General features: G+C 23.2%; 1 protein-coding gene across 3 annotated transcripts in view; it reads right to left on the bottom strand.

The window, feature by feature from the left end:
* The window catches only part of LOC117168693 (probable ATP-dependent RNA helicase DDX23), a 55,919-nt gene that overhangs the window by 15,570 nt on the left and 21,562 nt on the right, over positions 1 to 18,787 (bottom strand). For 2 of the 3 annotated variants that reach the window (XR_004466542.1, XM_033354383.1), the window contains exons 6-9: positions 17,833 to 18,072; positions 9,390 to 9,650; positions 4,623 to 4,797; positions 1,381 to 1,646 (exon numbers count right to left, since the gene is read on the bottom strand). Coding sequence is in view for 2 of the 3 variants with exons in the window: in XM_033354383.1 (XP_033210274.1) it covers positions 1,423 to 1,646; positions 4,623 to 4,797; positions 9,390 to 9,650; positions 17,833 to 18,072 (900 nt within the window). In the remaining variant the exon portion in view is untranslated. Of the gene's footprint in view, positions 1 to 1,283; positions 1,647 to 4,622; positions 4,798 to 9,389; positions 9,651 to 17,832; positions 18,073 to 18,787 lie in introns of those variants that run through there. The other variant, XM_033354376.1, reaches the window with a different exon arrangement.

The raw sequence follows: 18,787 nt of genomic DNA, 5'->3' as shown, positions 1-18,787 counted from the left end.
GGCTGTGCACTATAATTATATGGCACTATGGCGGCGCAGTAGATCTATATTACAGTTAATGATGCGCAGTAGATTTATGGCGATTATGGATGCGCAGTAGATTTGTATGGCAGTTGTGGACGCGCAGTAGATTTATATGGCACTTATGGCTTCGCGTTAAATTTGTAATTGACATAAGGCTGCGCAATAGATTTAAAAGGGACTTACGACTGCGCAGTAGACCTATATAGAACTTATAACTGCGCAGTAGATTCATAAGGGACTTAAGGCTGTTCAGTTTTATACGATATTTATATTTATATTTATACGATACTTGAGGTTTCGCAGGATATTTATATTGCACTTATAACTGCGCGGTAGTTTTATATAGCACTTAAGGCTTCGCATTAGATTTATGACGGAAATGAGGCTGCACAATAGATTTATAAGGAACCAATAACTGCACAATAGATTTCGATGAGACTTAAACCTGCGCAATAGATTTATATGGAACTTAACTGCGCAGTATATTTATAAAGGAATTAAGACTGCGCAGTAGTTTTTTTATTGCACTTAAGGGTGCACAGTGAATTTATAAAATGGTTAAGGTTGCGCAGTAGATTTATGCGACACTTGAGGCTGCGCAATATATTTCTGTGGGACTTAAAACTGCGCAGTAGATTTATAAAGAAGTTCAGACTTCGCAGTAGATTCATAAGCAACTTATAACCGCGCAGAAGATTTATAAAGAAGTTCAGGCTCTGCCGTAGATTCATATGACCCCTAAGGCAGCGGAATAGATTTCTATGGGGCTTAAACCTGCGCAATAGATTTATATGGAACTTTTAACAGCGCAGTAGATTTAAATGACACTTAAGGATTCACAGTAGGTTTATATGGAAATTATAACTGCGCAGTAGATTTATAAAGGAGTTAAGGCTGCGCAGTAGATTTATACGGCACCCGTGCCTGCGCAGTAGATTTATATGCCACTTAAGGCTGCGCAGTAGATTTATATGGCTCTTAAGGCTGCGCCGTTAGGGTTCGCAGGTTATATATGTATAGAATGTATATCTACGCACTAGATCTTTATGACATGATTGGCACGTCATGAGCATACTGTAAATAAACCTCATATCCCAATGTATAAGAATTAAATCTAGTTAGATCATAACGCATTTATTATCATTTTTAAATTATTTATTTCGGCCAAGTCTACTCCAATTGAGGATAAATATCGAACTGTCTAAACTACTTACTTTAATTAAAATTCTTGAAAGGGAAGCAATCAAACTAAATGTAACTTTTTTTTAATTCTTAGGATAATTAATTTATAAACAAATTCTCTGACAGATGTATAATTAAAATCGAAAATTATATTCTTAAGTTCCATTCACTCACGTAATAATGAACATCCATACGACATTTAGAATTTCAACTGGCTTAGGCGAAAATTTTCTCCTCCCGTCTCTTTTTGGTGACAACGGTTCCAGGCTTGTGTTGTGCGTCCGGATGATTGAGAAGTTCGGGCGGGCAGGTGGAAATTGGACTACCGAGGATCGTTTGTTTAAGATCATAGAAGAGGTGACTGTCGTCTTTAGTGCAGAAGGAAATGGCGAGACCCGCTTTTCCTGCACGACCGGTTCGTCCAATACGATGAGTGTAATCTAAAATTAAAATAAAAACATTAATATACCGAATCAACCGATAAAATATCTGAAAATTAAAGGAAAACGTTACATTCAAGATTTAACAGCCCAAAATGCTCTCAAAATAGGGGACTCAATTCTTTGAAATTAAATTAATATATTATAATAAAATTACCAAAAACAATTAATTTTCTACCAAAAGAGATTAACTTTTATCAAAACAGCTCTCAATCTAAGAAGTCAAACTTTTTGGAAAAAAGTTAACTTTTTAGACCAAAAAGATCAGTTTTTACAACAACAAAAAGTTTCCTTTAAACCAAGAAATGTTTTAATTTTATGTAAAAACAGTTGAACTGAACAAATAAATAGACCAATTATTATAAACAAAATAGTTGAATCTTCAACCGCACAAGATGAATTGTTAATCAAAAACTTGCGTTTTAAAACAAAACATTTGAAATTTCTACCAAAAGAGAATGAACTTTCTACCCAAAAGGATAAATTTTTATCGGAAAAGTTCTTTTTAAACCAAATAGTTGCATTTTCTTCAAAAGGATTAATTTTCTACCAACAAATTTCTCCAAAAAGTACGAATTTTCAACCAAATATAAATTTATTATCAACCAAGTAGTTGAACTTTAACTGAAAAAGATTCATTTTTAACCAAAACTAGAACAGTTAAATTGTCAAATAAAAAACTTAATTCTTACCCAAAAATAAAAATTAATTTTTACCATTTACAACCAAATAGTTGTATTTTTAACAAAATAATTGAATTTTAAATAAAATAATTCAGTTTTCTATAAAACAGTTGAATTTTCAACCAACAAAGATGAATTTTTTTAAATTGTCGAATTTTTAAGCAAAAAAGAATCAACTTTAACAGAAAAAAAGCATTTCCAACCAAAGAGTACAATTTTCCAGCAAAAAATATGAATTTTTTAAAAGACAACGGTATTTTTAACAAAAATTTTACTTTTCATAAAAAAAGATGACATTTATACTGAACATGATAAATTTTAAATTCAAAAAGACGAATATTCAAGAAGATAGTTGAATTCTCAACCAAAACAAAATACTTTTTAACAAAACAGTTTAAATTTCGACTAATTAATTCAATTTTGTACAAAATAGTTGAATTTTTAACCTAAAAAGTTGAACTTCCAACCAAATAGTCTAATTTTCCAACAAAAAATGTAACTTTTTAATCGAAATACTTGAACTTTCAACAAAATAATTTTATTTTATACAAAATAGTTGAATTTTTAATCTACAAAAATGAATTTTCAACCAATTAGTTGAATTTTTAAGCCAAAAAGACCAATTTTTTAAAATACACTAGAATTTTTTATAAAAAAGTTGATTTTCAACCCAAGTAAAAAAAAAAAACATTAATGCCAAATTTGATGAAGTTGCAATGGAAAATATAAATTATCTCCAAAAAGGCGAATGTTTAACAAAAATGTTGAATTTTCGATTAAAATAGATGTCATTTTAAAAAATAGTCGAATTTTTAACGAAATAATTAAAAATTCTACAAAATAGTTCAATTTTCAACCTAAAAAGATGAATTTTAAACCAAAAGGTCGATTTTTCAAACAAACAGAAAATTTCTTGAATAGACAGTGGAATTTTTAACACAAAAAAATGTTATTTAATTAAGAAAAATAATATTCATTCCAAATTAGATACATTTGAAATTAAAAAAAGATGCATTTTCTACAAAAAGATGAATTTTTAAATGCAAAAAGATAAATTTTATAGCCAAAAAGACAAATTTTCAACAAAAAAGTCGAATTTTCAAATAAAAAAATTACTTTTTAATAAAATAGTTGAATTTTAACCAAAATAATTCAACATTTAAGAAAATAGTGGAATTTTCAATCTAGAAACATGAATTTCAAACAAAATATTCGAAGTTTCAAACAAAAATACAATTTTTTTAATACAATAAGAAACGTTTAACAAAAAAAATGTATTTTCAAAACAAAAAAAGATGACATTTCTTCTAAAAAGATCAATTTTTGTTCCGAAAAGAACAAAAAAGGCGAGAAAAGGTGACTTTAATAAAATAATTGAATTTTCAACTAAATAATCGAATTTTAAAGACAAAAAGACCAATTTTTTAAAACACAGTAGAATTTTTAACAAAAGTATTTATTTTCGATCAAGAAAAATAACATTTATACCCAATTACATCAATTTTAAATTCAAAAATATGAATTTTCTACAAAAAGATGAATTTTCGATCCAAAAGGACGTGTTTAACAAAAAAAATTTATTTTCGATCAAAAAAGACGACTTTTTAAAAAAATAGTTGAATTTTTTGAACAAAATAATTAAAAATTGTACAAAATAGTTAAATTTTGAACCTAGAAAAATGAATTTCAAGCCAAATGTTCGAATTTAAAAAAAAACGATTTTTTTAAATATACAGTGGAATGTTTGAAGATAAAGTTTATTTTTAACCCAAAAATATGACAATTTCTACCAAAAAACATCATATAGTTTAATTTTTAATAAAAAAAGATTAAACTTTAATCAAAAACAGTTAAATTTTCAAAAAAATAATTTAATTTTCAACCAAAAATTTGAAATTTATGCAAAAGAGACCATTTTTGAATACAATGATTGAATTTCTAACCTAAGAGTTAAATTTTAAATCAAGAAAAATAAATTTTTCATCAAAAGTTTTAATTTTTAATCGAAAATCAAAACAAAAACAAAACAAAACTAAATTTTCCACAGAGTAGGCGAAATTTTAACCACACAAATAAATATTTAATTTACAAATATAAATTCTTAACTAAAAAAGGTAATAACTGATATGAAAAAAAAATTCTACCAAGAGATGAATTTTTAACAAAAAATTAATTTTAAATGAAGAAAGATGCATTTTCAAAAAAATAGTTGAATTTTCAATCAAACAGTATGATTTTTGTATCCAAAAGAGATGAATTCTGAACAAAAAATTGTCTAGAAATAAAAACTCACCCTCAATCGATTTGGCCATGTCGTAATTAATGACCATAGATACATCTTTAATGTCAATTCCTCTTCCGGCGACGTCCGTGGCCACGAGAATGTCCTTACTTCCGCCTTTAAGAGACGCCAGAGCGTATTCTCTCTGTTCCTGGCCTTTGCCACCGTGCAAAGTGCAAACGTTGAACTGAAAAAGAAAAGGGCAAAAGACGATTACAGGGCGTCTACTCAAATCCTGGGGAAAAAAAAAACAAAAAAATTCCCTGAAAATTACAGATTTTTTTCAGGCATCTCAAATTTTTTTCCAGATATAATTTTTCGTGGTAGAGAACCATTTTTCTTGTTTTTTTTTTTTTAGATTCTTTTCTTAGATTTTCAATACTCTGAATTTAAGAATTAATCAATGAACTTTAACAATGTTCAAAAATATAATAGTTTGAGCAACCTTAAAAAGCTTTAAAATTTTATTTCAAAATCTCGAAAAATCTGAAAGTTTTTTTAAACTTTTTCAAATTTAAAATTATTTTCGATATTTTTTCAGAACTTCTTGATAACTTTTAAAATTAATTGTATTTGTCCTACAACTTCTAGAAAGTCCTGTGAATTTTAACAAATTTCCTTCAAATTTGGATTTATAAATAACAATTGAACACTTATTATTTGTAGACAAAATTGGAGTAATTTTAAGAGACATTTAGAATTTTTTAAAGTTTCAAACTTAATTTATAAATTAAAATTATATCAAATAATGTTAGCGAAGTCTGTGTACCGAAAAAGCTTTTTAAGAATTGTGAAAGGCACCAGAAAAATAAACAAAATTTCTTAATATTCCTAGGAAAACTGAGCATGATTTTTCATTTGGAAAAATTATTTTTAGAAAAGATTTTAAAAGATTTCCAAAATTGGAGGAAAAATTCTATTCATTTTAAAATATGTTCAGAAGTTCTGAGAAAAATGGTGACACACTTCGTTTAAATTTCTTGACATCATTTCAAGTTTTTAATTAATTTTGAATCTTTCCGAAACTTCTGAATATCTCTTAAAATTACTCAAATTTTTTCAACAAATAATAAGTGTTCAATTATTATTTCTACATAAAAATTCAGCAAATTAAATATTTTTTAATTGAAGCAATAAAAATTGTAACGTTGAAAGTTAAAAAGCTTTTCGAAATTCTAAAGATTTAAAGCTTTCTATGTAAAACAATTCAATTTCAAATTGTTTACTTTTAATTATTTGGTTTCAATTTACTCGTCTTAAATTAACAATTAAACATTGGTAAATATTAAATACGTATTTTTTTTATAAATTACAAAATTTCAAATTACATGGGTTAAAACTTGAATAATTTGGACAAAAACAATATTTTTAAATGAATAAAAACCAACAATTACGAATATCTTATCGCTAAGTTATTTTTTAAGATGAAAATAGTTTACAAAGTTTCAATCGCACCTTTAAATTTTTTTAATGACTAAGAGTTTTGAATTTAAACAGCAGCAATCTGGAAATTGTTACATTTTAAATGAATTAAAAATCATTTTATCAAATTATTGTTAAGTTTTTAATACTTAAGGTACAGATCCACTTGAAAAATTATTTACCCATTTATTCATATTTACAGTTGATAAAATACTGTTTTTATCCAAATTTTTCAACTTTAAACGCTTTTAATTTTTAATTGTAAAAGTCTTCAAGACAGCACTTTAAAATTCTTTAAACTAAAAATATACGTTTAAAAATAAAAATGTAAAATGGAGAATTTTTAGAGTAAAAGATTTTCGAATTACGCATTGTAAACTGAATAATATCATAAATGAAAAAGATATCAATTCAACTACTTATTTTAAAAATTGTTCAAATCGAACTTGGACAGATTTTTCTTCTGAAAATTTGTCAAATTCCCGATCAAGAAATAATTTTAATCGAAAATGTAATAGTTTCAGATAAAAAAAGAAATTATTTTCATCTAGCATTATGAATCTTGACATCTCCATTAGTTGAATTTTTAACCAAAAAGCTGAATTTTCAACTAAATTGATGAATTTTTAAATAGAATAATTTAGATTTTCAACAAAAAGATGAATTTTCAACTAAAAAAGATAAACTGTTCACCAAGAATTACATTGTTCAATTTTCAGTTTAAAAAATTAATTTTCAACTAAAATAATGTAATATTTAATTGAAATCATTCAATTTTCAGTTTAAAAAAAAATTAATTGTCAACCAAAAAAAAAAAAAACTACATCAAAAAAGTTTAGTTACATTTTCAAACAAAGTGATTAATTTTCAACTGGAATAGTTGGATTTTGAACCAAAAAGACGAATTTTCAACAAAATACATTAATTTTAAATTAAAAAGATAAATTGTAAACCATAAAATAAATTGTAAAATTTTCAGTTAAAAAAAAATTATATTAAACCAAAACGATGAAGTTTTAACTGAAATGATAGAATATTCAATTGGAATAATTATATTTTCAATTTAAAAAATTATTTTGAACCAAAAAAAAAAAAAAAAAAGAAACTAGTATTCAAAAATCTAGTTACATGTTCAAAAAAAAGAAATTAATTTTCAATAAAAATGATGAACATTCAACGGAATCAGTTGAATTTCAAACCAAAATGATGAGTTTTAAACCAAAATTTTAAATTTCCAACTATAATTATTTCATTTTCAAACAAAAAGATTAACTTTCAAACAGTATTATTTTCTACCAAAAAAAAAACGAATTTTCAACTAAAAAAGGATCCTTTTTCAAACAAAAAATGCAAAGATAATAAAATAATTTTCAATCAAAGAGATCAATTATCAAATAAAATAATGAAATATTCATTTGCAATAATTACATTTTCTCTTGTAAAAAAACTCATTTGTAACCAAAAAGATTAACAAGAACCAAAAAGATGCAGTTTTAAGGAGAGTTTAACTTTCAACCAAGTAATTTTATTTTCGGCCAAAAAGGTGAATTTTCAAATAAAATAATGAATCTTCAACTAGAAAAATTAAATTTTAAACAAACAAAAAATAAAGTTTCAACTGAAATGGTGAATTTCGAACTAGAATAATTGAATCTTCACCCAAAAAAATCAAACGCGAAGATGAATTTTCTTTCAACAATTACGATTTTTCAATAAAATGCAACAATTTCTAACAAAAAGATGAATTTTCAAACAAAATTATAAATACTGAACTGGAATACATGAAAATTAATTTTAAAAATATTTAAAATTACACAAAGAAGATTAATTTTCTACCATAAAATACAATTTTTCAACAAAATAAATAAATTTTTAACTGAAGAAAAAATTATTCAATAAAAAAAAATGGTTACATTTTCAAGAACAACAAAAAACAGAAATGTTTATCTGAAATGATGAATCTTCAACTGAAAGAGTTGATTTTTAAACCAAAAAGATTAATCTTCAACCAAAAAGTTTAATTTTTAACTAGAATAAAAATTAATTTTAAACCAAAGAAATGGACTTTTAATTTAAATAATGGAATATTCAATCACAGTAAGCACATTTTCGGTTTGAAAAAAAAAACTAATTTAAAAAAAAAATAGTTACATTTTTAAACAAAGTGATGAATTTACAACTAAAATTATGACTCTTCAAATTGAATAGTTAAATTTTAAGATTAAAAATTAATTTTCAATTGAAATAATGGAATATTCAATTGGAATAATTACATTTTCAGTTTTAAAAAAATCATTTTAAACAAAATAGTTACATTTTCAAACTAGGTGAAGAATTTTGAACAAAAATCAGGAATCTTTAACTAGAATAATTGATTTTTTGACGAAAAAGATTAATTTTTAACTAAAAAATGATATATATAGAATAATTTAATTTTCAACCAAAAAGATTAATTTTCAACTAAAAAAGATAAACTGTCAATTGAAAACTGAAAAAAATACAGCTAAAAAATTATTGTTCAGCCACAGAATTTCATTTTTAATGCAAATTTTCAACATAAAAATAAACTAATTTTAAAAAAAAAATAGTTACATTTTTAAACAAAGTGACGAATTTTCCACTCTAATTATGAATCTTGAAATGCAATAGGTGAATTTTTAACCAAAAAAATTAATTTTCAAGTAAAAACATGAATCTTTCAAAGATTAAGAAGTAATATTCAATCAAAAAGATGAATTTTCAACTAAAATTATAGAATTTTTGGTTCGAATAAGTCAAATATTCAATTAAAAAAATTAGTTTCAACCAAAAAATAAGATAATTTAAAAAAAATAGTTACATTTTCAAACAAAGTGAGGAATTTTCAAATAAAATGATGAATCTGTAACTAGAATAATTAAATTTGTTACCCAAAAGATGAATTTTCAACTATGTAGACCAATTTCTACAAAAAAGTGAATTTTCAACTGAAAAAATATGTTATATTTTCAAAAAAAGTAATAAATTTTGAACTAAAATAATTAAATCAACTTGAATAGTTGAATTTTAAACCACAAAGATGACATTTCAACCAAAAAGATTAATTTTCACCTATTTATAAGTCAAGAAAAATGAACTTCAAATCAAAGAAAACCGAATTTTCAAAAAAATAATTGCATCCAGTGATATAAAGATACTTTTACAAATAAAGAATCATTGTTATTAAATTTTATATTGCAATTTAAAAACAAAATTAAGCACACTCTCGAAAAAAAAAGTTCTGTCAATTCCAGTTTTCCCAGTGGACATCCTGAGTAAAAAAAAAAAATTAAAAACAAAACAATTTCGATTGTTTATCTTTGCCATTTGGTCACATACCCCATGTTTCTCGAGTCCTTTCGCAAGAACATCGACTCCCTTCTTCTGGTTGACAAAAATAATAACAGGCGGCTCGACTCCTCTCCCGAGAATTTCCATAAGCTTCTTGCGTTTGTCGAACTCTCCCATAATGTGGACGATTTGTTCCGTTCTTTCTGTCGGTTTTCCGACACTGCCGATGGAAACAAAAGCCGGCCGTCGAAGATAAGTTCTTGCTAGTCGTTCCACAGCCACAGGCATCGTCGCCGTAAACATCACAGTCTAAAAAATTTAAATAATTCACAAAAAACTCTTTGGTCCGGTCAGTCCCGGTCATTTCCCCGTCAAGTTTTTCAATTTTCCCGGCCAACTGAAAGTATAAATAAAAGCCAACTAATCGAATTTCCAAATAAAATTAGGCGTCATTACCTAGAATAGCGGAATTTGTGACCAGAGATGAATTTTTAAACAATAAGATTAATTTTCAAACAAAAAGATTAATTTAATACCAAAAAATACCATTTGATCTTAACTGACGGATTTTCAACTAAAATTATGAATCCTCAACATTATAGTTGAATTTGAAACAAAAAAAAATAAGGTTTTAACTAAAAAAAAATTAATCTTCCATTGCCCCATACCACTTTTTAAATAAACATAATTTCCTGATAGTTTTGGGTAAGGGATAACAATCTTTAAGATTTCTTATTATCTTTTAAACAAATCATTATTCATGCGCAATCAAATTAGACATACTTATTTGTCCAATTTTTAAATATCCGGAAAGAATATACTCTAAATTTTATGATATTTCTTTTATATTATATAATATATATAAAATTTATTTTATTTATTAATTTAAATTCATTTCGGCCTTTCAAATATTCTAATAAACAAATTATTTGATTTAATGAACACAGTGCTCTTCCTTATTTATTCTTATTTACTATTATCATAATGTTATTTCGGGTTCAAAAAATGAACCTAGTTAAATAAAATAATTTTCTTTCATTTTTTTTTATTTAACAATTATTCAAACTACAATTTTTTTAATTCAGAAAAATAAACAAATAAATTGTCCTAAAACCTCCCAACCAATTAAATTTTACTAACAATCTAGAGAAAATTGATTCTCGCAAAACAATTCCAAATTCATCAAAAGCTTTTTTTACAAAATTGTAAAAAAATCTACATTTTTCTTAAAATTTGAAACCTTTCGTAAAATTCAAAAGTTTAAAATTGACTGTGAATTATATAAATACTTTTAAATAACTATTGAGAATAATAGCATTTTTTGTAATTTGCGAATTCTGATTTAGTTTTCTTCTAGAATTCTTTTTTTCAAAATGAGGAAATCAATTGAAATTTAACCAGGAATCTGGAGACAATTTTATTGTTCTCTTAAAAGCTTTTAACTTTCTTTTCAAAATCATAAGATTTAAATTGTTTTTGATTATTTTCAAAACTACTGGAACTTCTACAATACAAAAAAATTTTAATTCAAAAAAAATTTTTTTTAAATCTTTCAGATTCTTTTACGACATATTTTGAAATTTTCAAAACTTAAAATCAACCTTTTAAAATAAAATCTGAATAATTTTGAATTTTCTTAAAATCTTATTGTCTATCCGGTAGGAAAATTAAAAAATCCAATTATAAAAATGTACAAAATTTCACCTACAAAAAACTTTATTATATTACATTATCGTCATCTAAAACTGTAAAAAATTATATTTTCAGTAAATTATTATTTAAAAAACATAATTTAGTGATTTAAAATGAAAATTTACTGATCATTTTTTTGTAGATTCGATTAGATTAATTATGATCAATGAATCAAAATTTAAATATCTTGATAGGCGAGAAGAAATCAATGTAAAATGGATAAAAAAGCAAGTTGCAAATTATTTTGAAAACTTAGTTCCTATGTTTCGATTTTTTTTAGAATAAGACCCTTCAGTTCAAAAGCAAATTATAAAATGAATTCATTAAAATTAATTAAATTTACTTAGAACGTATCATTTTAGTTCATTTTTTTAAACTTGAAAATTTGAAAATATATTAAGATATCATTTCTTTATAATCTAAATAAAATTAATTTAATTAATCTAATTAATCTTAAAAATATATTTTTCAACGAAAATTAGAATAATTAAATCTTCAGTCAAAAAATGAATGTTCGAACAAAAAAAAATGAATTTTTAACTAAAATTACGGAATATTCCATAATTCCAATTTCATTAAGAAAAAAATTATTTCCAACCAAAAAAATTCCATTTTTAACCAAACAAAAAGTGTTGTTTTTTTCAACGAAATGAATTAATTTTTGATACAAAAAGACAAATTTACATCCAAATTTTCAGCTGAAAAAACTAACTTTCAACCAAAATGGATAATTTTTTATCTAAAATGATTAATTTTCAACTGGAATTGTTGAATTTTCTATCTACAAAAAAGATGAATTTTCAACCAATAAGATTAATTTTCTAGAAAAAAGACCAAATCTGCACAAATCGCATTAATTGAATAAAATGCAGTTTAGATTTTGAATAAAAAATATGAATTTTCAACCAGATAATTGCATTCTGATCCAAAAAAGATCAAATTGAATTAAAATAAATAAAATAGATAAAAATTAAAAATAGAGAAATTTTCAATTTAAAAAATACATCTTCCAAACAAAATATTTAATTTTTAACAAGGTTTAGCTTTTAATCGCAAGTTGTTGAATTTTCAAGAAAAAAAGGTAAATTCTCAACGAAAACTGTAAAAAAAATTATATTACAATTCAGAAATATTTCTTCTTCTAAGTAATATTTCTACTATAAAAACTACTTGAAGAATTAGCCAAATACTTTTATAACAAAAAATTATTTTTAATGTTTGCAGTTACTAAAATTATTGTTTGAATTTCAAAAAAGAATAATCGAAAAATATATATTTCTGGATGAAATTTTTTCCATTTATTGTTATTTTAAATCCTAACGATAATTTTTTTTTAAACTGTGAACATTAAAAATAATTTTTCATCAATATTTTTGTATTTTTTATCAATAAATAATATTTATAAAACAATTTTAACTGTTTAAATTTGGGAATTTTATAATTTGGCAATTTTCTGTATTCAATTGATTATGAATAATATTATGATATTTAAACAATTTACATTATTTATTTATTAGAAATACAATAATCGAATATTTTCAATTCAAACATTATTTTTGATGTTTCAAGTTTCTAAATTTATTGTTTAAATTTCAAAATATCAATAATTGAAATAATATATTTTTCGAATAAATTTTTTTAATTCATTGTTATTTTAAATTCAAACAATAATTTTAAAACTATACAAATTAAAAATTACTTTTGTTATAAAAGTATTTGAGTATTGTATTTTCAATCAACAAATCATTTTTTTTTATTCGGAAATTTTCAAATTCGTTAATATTACAAACAATCGGGAATTTTATTTTTCGGCAATTTTTCAATTATTTTCTGTCGGAAATTTTATTATTCCGGAATTCTTAAATAATAATCCGATCATTTTTCACAATACATTTAATAGCAACAATTTTTATTATTTTTGTTCGAAAATTTTATTATTAGAGAATTTTATCATTTTGAAATTTTTTAATTTAGGAATATTATTATTCGAAACTTTTATTTTACTGGAATTTTACATCGTCGGGAATTTTATTTTTTTGGAATTTTTCAGTCGTCCCATTAAATATTCAATCAAATAAAAGAATCTTTAACCAAAGAAGATGAATTATGAAGAAAAAATATAATAGTAAGTAGACATTTCAAGGAAAAAGAAATAATTTTCAACCAAAAATACTTGAGTTCTACTAATTTATACAGATTATTATTTTTAAATTATTATTAATTATTTTTTAAGGGTAAAGAAATTTCAACAAAATAATTAAATTTTCTACAAAATAGTTAAATATTCAACCTTATAAACGAAATATAAAAATTTCATATTTATTCTTCTAGACAGTTCTTTGAAGTTATAGAAATTCACTGACTTTTTCCAGATTTTTTTTTTTTTTGTTAATTACCTGACTTTTCCCTGATCAATAAAATTCTCTAATTTTTTTTTTTTTTTGTTAGAATTCATATTAAATTTCTTTTCAAATACAGCGAGTTATTTGTTTCATTTTCTGTAAAATTGATGTTTTTTTGTGAATGTTAACATTTTTCAAAAGAAGTAATGTTTTTTGTTTGAGATGAAATCATTTATAATATTTTAATTCTTAAAATCATAGAAAAAGGTTTTTTTCAGATATCTGACTTTTAGTAAGACAACTACCTTAAATTATTTGAAATCATTTCGAGTTTTAAATTCATTTATTTATTATTTCCAAACTTCTGAATATATTTTCAAATTACTCGAATTGTTTCTAAGAATATTAGGTATTCACTTGTTATGTATACATCAAAATTCAACAATTTGACTTAAAAATTAAATTTTTTAATATATTTTTAATTAAGTCAAACATTTTCAAATATTAACACATTGCTCTTTTTTTTTAATTAAAAAATTTCAAAGTAAATGGTTTAAGGATGGAATATTTTCGACTGAAAGAATATTTGAAATTTAATAAAAGCTTTTAATTATGAATATATTATTTTAAAGTTATTTTAAAATTGACAATATTTTATAAAGCACCAATCTGACGGTTTCATTTGTTAAACTAATGAGACCGGCTTTTTCCCCATTCGCAAACATTTTTCTCGGTCAATAAAATTTTAAAAATCGAACTCCATACTAAAAATTTTTCCATTTCAAGTGATAAAAAAATAAACAACAAATTAAAGCATTCAAAGTGGAACTCTTGAATTTTTAACTTTTAAAATTAAAGTTTAAAAGTTTTTAAATTCAAAAATGCTAACACTTTTCAATTGAACAGTTTTAAGTGAAATGCAGATTTACTGCAAAATTCAGAATTGTTAATATTCATAAATTATAGAGTTAAAAAATTTATATTAAGTTCAATAAATATAAATCCACGTTTAGATTTTCAATACTCTAAATTAAAGAATTAATCACTTAACTTTAAAATTTTTTTAAATATATTATTCAGTTATTTTAGGCTAGAAACATCTAAAAATTTTTAATTTTTTTCAAGTTCAGAGTTCTTAAATTAGAAGTTTGCAGGATTTGTATTTTAAATAGTTTAAACATCCTTGAAAAGCTTTAAAACTTTATTTAAAAATATTGAAAAATCTAGAAGTTATTTTAAACTTTTTCAAATATTCAAAATTATTTTTTTTTATTTTTTCAGAACTTCTAAATGACTTTTAAAATTAATTAAATTTGTCCTTCAACTTCTAGAAAATCCTGCGAATTTACACAAATTTCCTTCAAATTTGAATTTATAAATAACAATTGAACACTTATTATTTGTAGAAAAAATTAGAGTAATTTTAAGAGATATTTAGAATTTTTTAAAGTTTCAAATTTAATTTAAAATTAAAATTATATCAAATAATTTAGATTTACAACAAAAAGATGAATTTTTAACCTAGAAGATTAATTTCCACTAAAAAAGACGAATTTTCCATTAAAAAGGATAAACTGTCCACCAAAAATGAAATAGTTCAATTTACAGTTAAAAAAGTTAATGCTTAAACAAAGAAATTAATGTTCAACTATAATAATTTAATTTTCAATTGAAATAATTAAATTTTAAATTAAAAAAAAATTGTCAACAAAAAAACTACACTAAAAAAATACAGTTGCATTTTCAAACAAAGTGATTAATTTTCCACTAGAATAGTTGGATTTTAAACCAAAAAGTTGAATTTTTAAACATCATAAATTTCTACCAAAAAGATGAATTTTCAACAAAATATATGAATTTTAAAAGAAAAAGATAAATTTTAAACCAAATAATGAATTGTTAAATTTTAAGTTAAAAAAAAAACCATTTTCCACCAAAACGAGGAATTTTTAACTGAAATGATAGAATCTTCAATTGGAATAATTACATGTGTAATTTAAAAAATTATGTTGAACCAAAAAAAAAAAAAGAAACTAGTATTCAAAAATCTAGTTACATGTTCAAAAAAAAGAAATTAATTTTCAATTAAAATGATGAACCTTCAGCGGAATCAGTAGCATTTCAAACCAAAATAATGAGTTTTAAACCAAAATTTTAAATTTCCAACTATAATTATTTCTTTTTCAAACAAAAAGATTAACTTTCAAACAGGATTAGTTTCTACAAAAAAAAAACGAATTTTCAACTAAAATAATATCCTTTTTCAAACAAAAAATGAAAAGTTAAAAAAATAATGTTCAATCAAAGAGAACAATTATCAAATAAAATAATGAAATATTCAATTGCAATAATTACATTTTCTCTTTAAAAAAAAACTAATTTATAACCAAAAAGATTTAAAGAACCAAAAACATGCAGTTTTAAGGAGAGTTTAACTTTCAACCAAGTAATTTTATTTTCGGCCAAAAAGGTGAATTTTCAACTAAAATAATGAATCTTCAACTAGAATAATTAAATTTTAAACAAACAGAAAATAAAGTTTCAACTGAAATGGTGAATTTCTAACTAGAATAATTGAATCTTTACCCAATAAAATCAACGCGAAGATTAATTTTCTTTCAACAATTACGATTTTTCAATAAAATGCAACAATTTCTAACAAAAAGATTAAATTTCAAGTAAAATTATAAATACTGAACTGGAATACGCGAAAATTAATTTTAAAAATATTAAAAATCACACAAAAAAGATTAATTTTCTACCAAAAAATACAATTTTTCAACAAAATAAATAAATTTTTAACTGAAGAAAAAATTATTCGATTAAAAAAAATGGTTAAATTTTCAACAACAACAAAAAACAGGAATTTTTAACTGAAATTATGATTCTTCAACTGAAAGAATTGATTTTTAAACCAAAAAGATTAATCTTCAACTAAAAAGTTTAATTTTTAACTAGAATAAAAATTAATTTTTAATCAAAGAAATGGATTTTCAATCGCAGTAAGCACATTTTCGGTTTGTAAAAAACTAATTTAAAAAAAAATACTTACATTTTTAAACAAAGTGATGAATTTTCAACTAAAATTATGAGTCTTCAAATCGAATAGTTAAATCTGAAGTTAAAAAATTAATTTTCAATCAAAGAAATGCATTTTGAATCAAAATAATGGCATATTCAATTGGAATAATTACATTTTCATTTTAAACTAAAATAATTTTCAACAAAAAAACTAATTTTAAACAAAATAGTTACAATTTTAAACGACTTGGTCAATTATGAACTAAAATCAGGAATCTTTAATTAGAATCATTGAATTTTCGGCAAAAAAGATGAATTTTTAACTAAAAAATTATGCATGTAGAATAGTTGAATTTTCAACCGAAAAAAATTAATTTTCAACTAGAATACTTGAATTTCCAACTAAGAAAATTAATTTTCAAACAGGAAGAGAAACTAATTACAAAAAAAGTTACATTTTTAAAGAAAGTGCTGAATTTTCAACTCAAATTATGAATCTTGTAATGATACAGATGAATTTTTAACCAAAAAGATTATTTTTTAAGTAAAACGAGGAATCTTTCAAAGATATTTTCGACGAATTTTCATCTAAAAAAGATAAATTGTGAGTCAAAAAATAAAGTCAAATTTTACGTTAAAAAAAGTAATGTTCAATCGCAGAGATGAATTTTCAACTAAAATTATGGAATATTTGATTCGAATAAGTCAAATTTTCGATTAAAAACATTATTTTCAAGAAGAAAAATTATAATTTTTAAATCATATTTACATTTTCAAACAAAGTGAAAAACTTTCAACTAAACTGATGAATCTATAACTAGAATAATTAAATTTGTTACTAAAAAGATGAACTTTCAACCAAGTAGACTAATTTATACACACAAAAAACACGAATTTTCAACTGAAAAAATATGTTATATTTTCAAAAAAAGAAATGAATTTTAAACTAAAATAATTAAATCAACTTGAATAGTTGAATTTTACCAAAACAAAGATGAAATTTCAACCGGAAAGCTTAATTTTTACCCAAAAAATCATTTCCCTGTTAAAGTACAGTTCAATTACAAAAATCATTGATTAATTTATATTCACCTTTGATCGCATAAAAATTACTTTTATCCAAATTCTTCGATTTCAAAGTCTTCTCATTTTCAATTGTTCAAGTCTTTGAAACTGCATTTTAAAATTCTTTCAATTAACATGTACTCTTAAAAATAAAAAATCTAAAATTTTCAAAGTGAAAAATTTTCGAATTGCGCAATCTAAACTGAATGATAGCATTGAAAAGCAAGAACAATTTAACTTAATTATTTAAATTTAAAAAAAAACGACTAAAGTCAAAGTTGAGAAGATTTTTTTTTCTAAAGAACTGCTCTTCTTGGTTTGATAAATAAAATTCCTTATTTCCCATTAAAAAAAAAAATAGATTCACTTACCTGTCTGTACTTTTTTTTTGTGTTATAATTCGCAAGAAGTTTCTCCTCATTTTCGGCGTCCTCGTTGTCCGGCTTGAGATTTGTGGCAGGCATATATTCCAGAATTGTTTGGACATCCGGTTCGAAACCCATGTCAATCATTCTGTCGGCCTCGTCAAGAACAATGTACGTACATTGATTCAAAACCAAGTATCTATTTTGCAAAACATCGATCAAACGACCAGGAGTGGCGATCACAATCTAGAAAACAACAAATTTACATTTTCAAGTAGTTGTCATGCCAAAAGTCAGATAGATATCTGGGGAAAAAAAAAAATTTCTATGATTTTAAGAATCAAAATAATATAACTGGTGTCATTTTGAATAAAAACATTTTTCAGGGTCAAAAATACAAACGGAACTGCAGATTAAATCACTTAAACTGGAACTCTTGAATTTTAACTTTTTGAAACTGAAGTTTAAAAGTTTTCTTTCATTCAAAAATATTATATTCGAATGCTCAATAGTTTATACGTGTAAACTGGAACTGCTAAATTAAAAATATAAATTTTTAAAAATTATAGAGTTCAAAGATTCAGAATCACTTTCAAATAGATAAATTTACATTATCATCTCGAAAGATTGAAAATAGAACGATTACATTTTTGATATAAACTGAACACCTCTTAAATTTAAAGTTATTCTTATTTTTAATATTTTAAAAATCCTTAAAATGCTTCAAATTTTTTTTTCAAAATCTTGTAACGTTTACATCTTGTTTGACATTTATTCAAAATTTTAATTATTTCAAATTTTTTCAGAAATTCTAAACATTTTTAAAAATTATTTGGATTTTTCCTACAAATTTTTATAAAATCCTGCTAAATTGAACAAATTTCCTTAAAATCATTTTCAATTTTTCTAGAAAAGGTTTTTTATTCTTCTGAAGCCTTTCAAAATTCTTAAAAAGTTTCTA

This window comes from Belonocnema kinseyi, chromosome 1 (genome assembly GCF_010883055.1).
Source record: "Belonocnema kinseyi isolate 2016_QV_RU_SX_M_011 chromosome 1, B_treatae_v1, whole genome shotgun sequence".
Taxonomy (NCBI): Eukaryota; Metazoa; Arthropoda; class Insecta; order Hymenoptera; family Cynipidae; genus Belonocnema; species Belonocnema kinseyi.
Note: the sequence above shows the minus strand (reverse complement) of the source record. Positions and strands in the feature narration are given on the sequence as shown.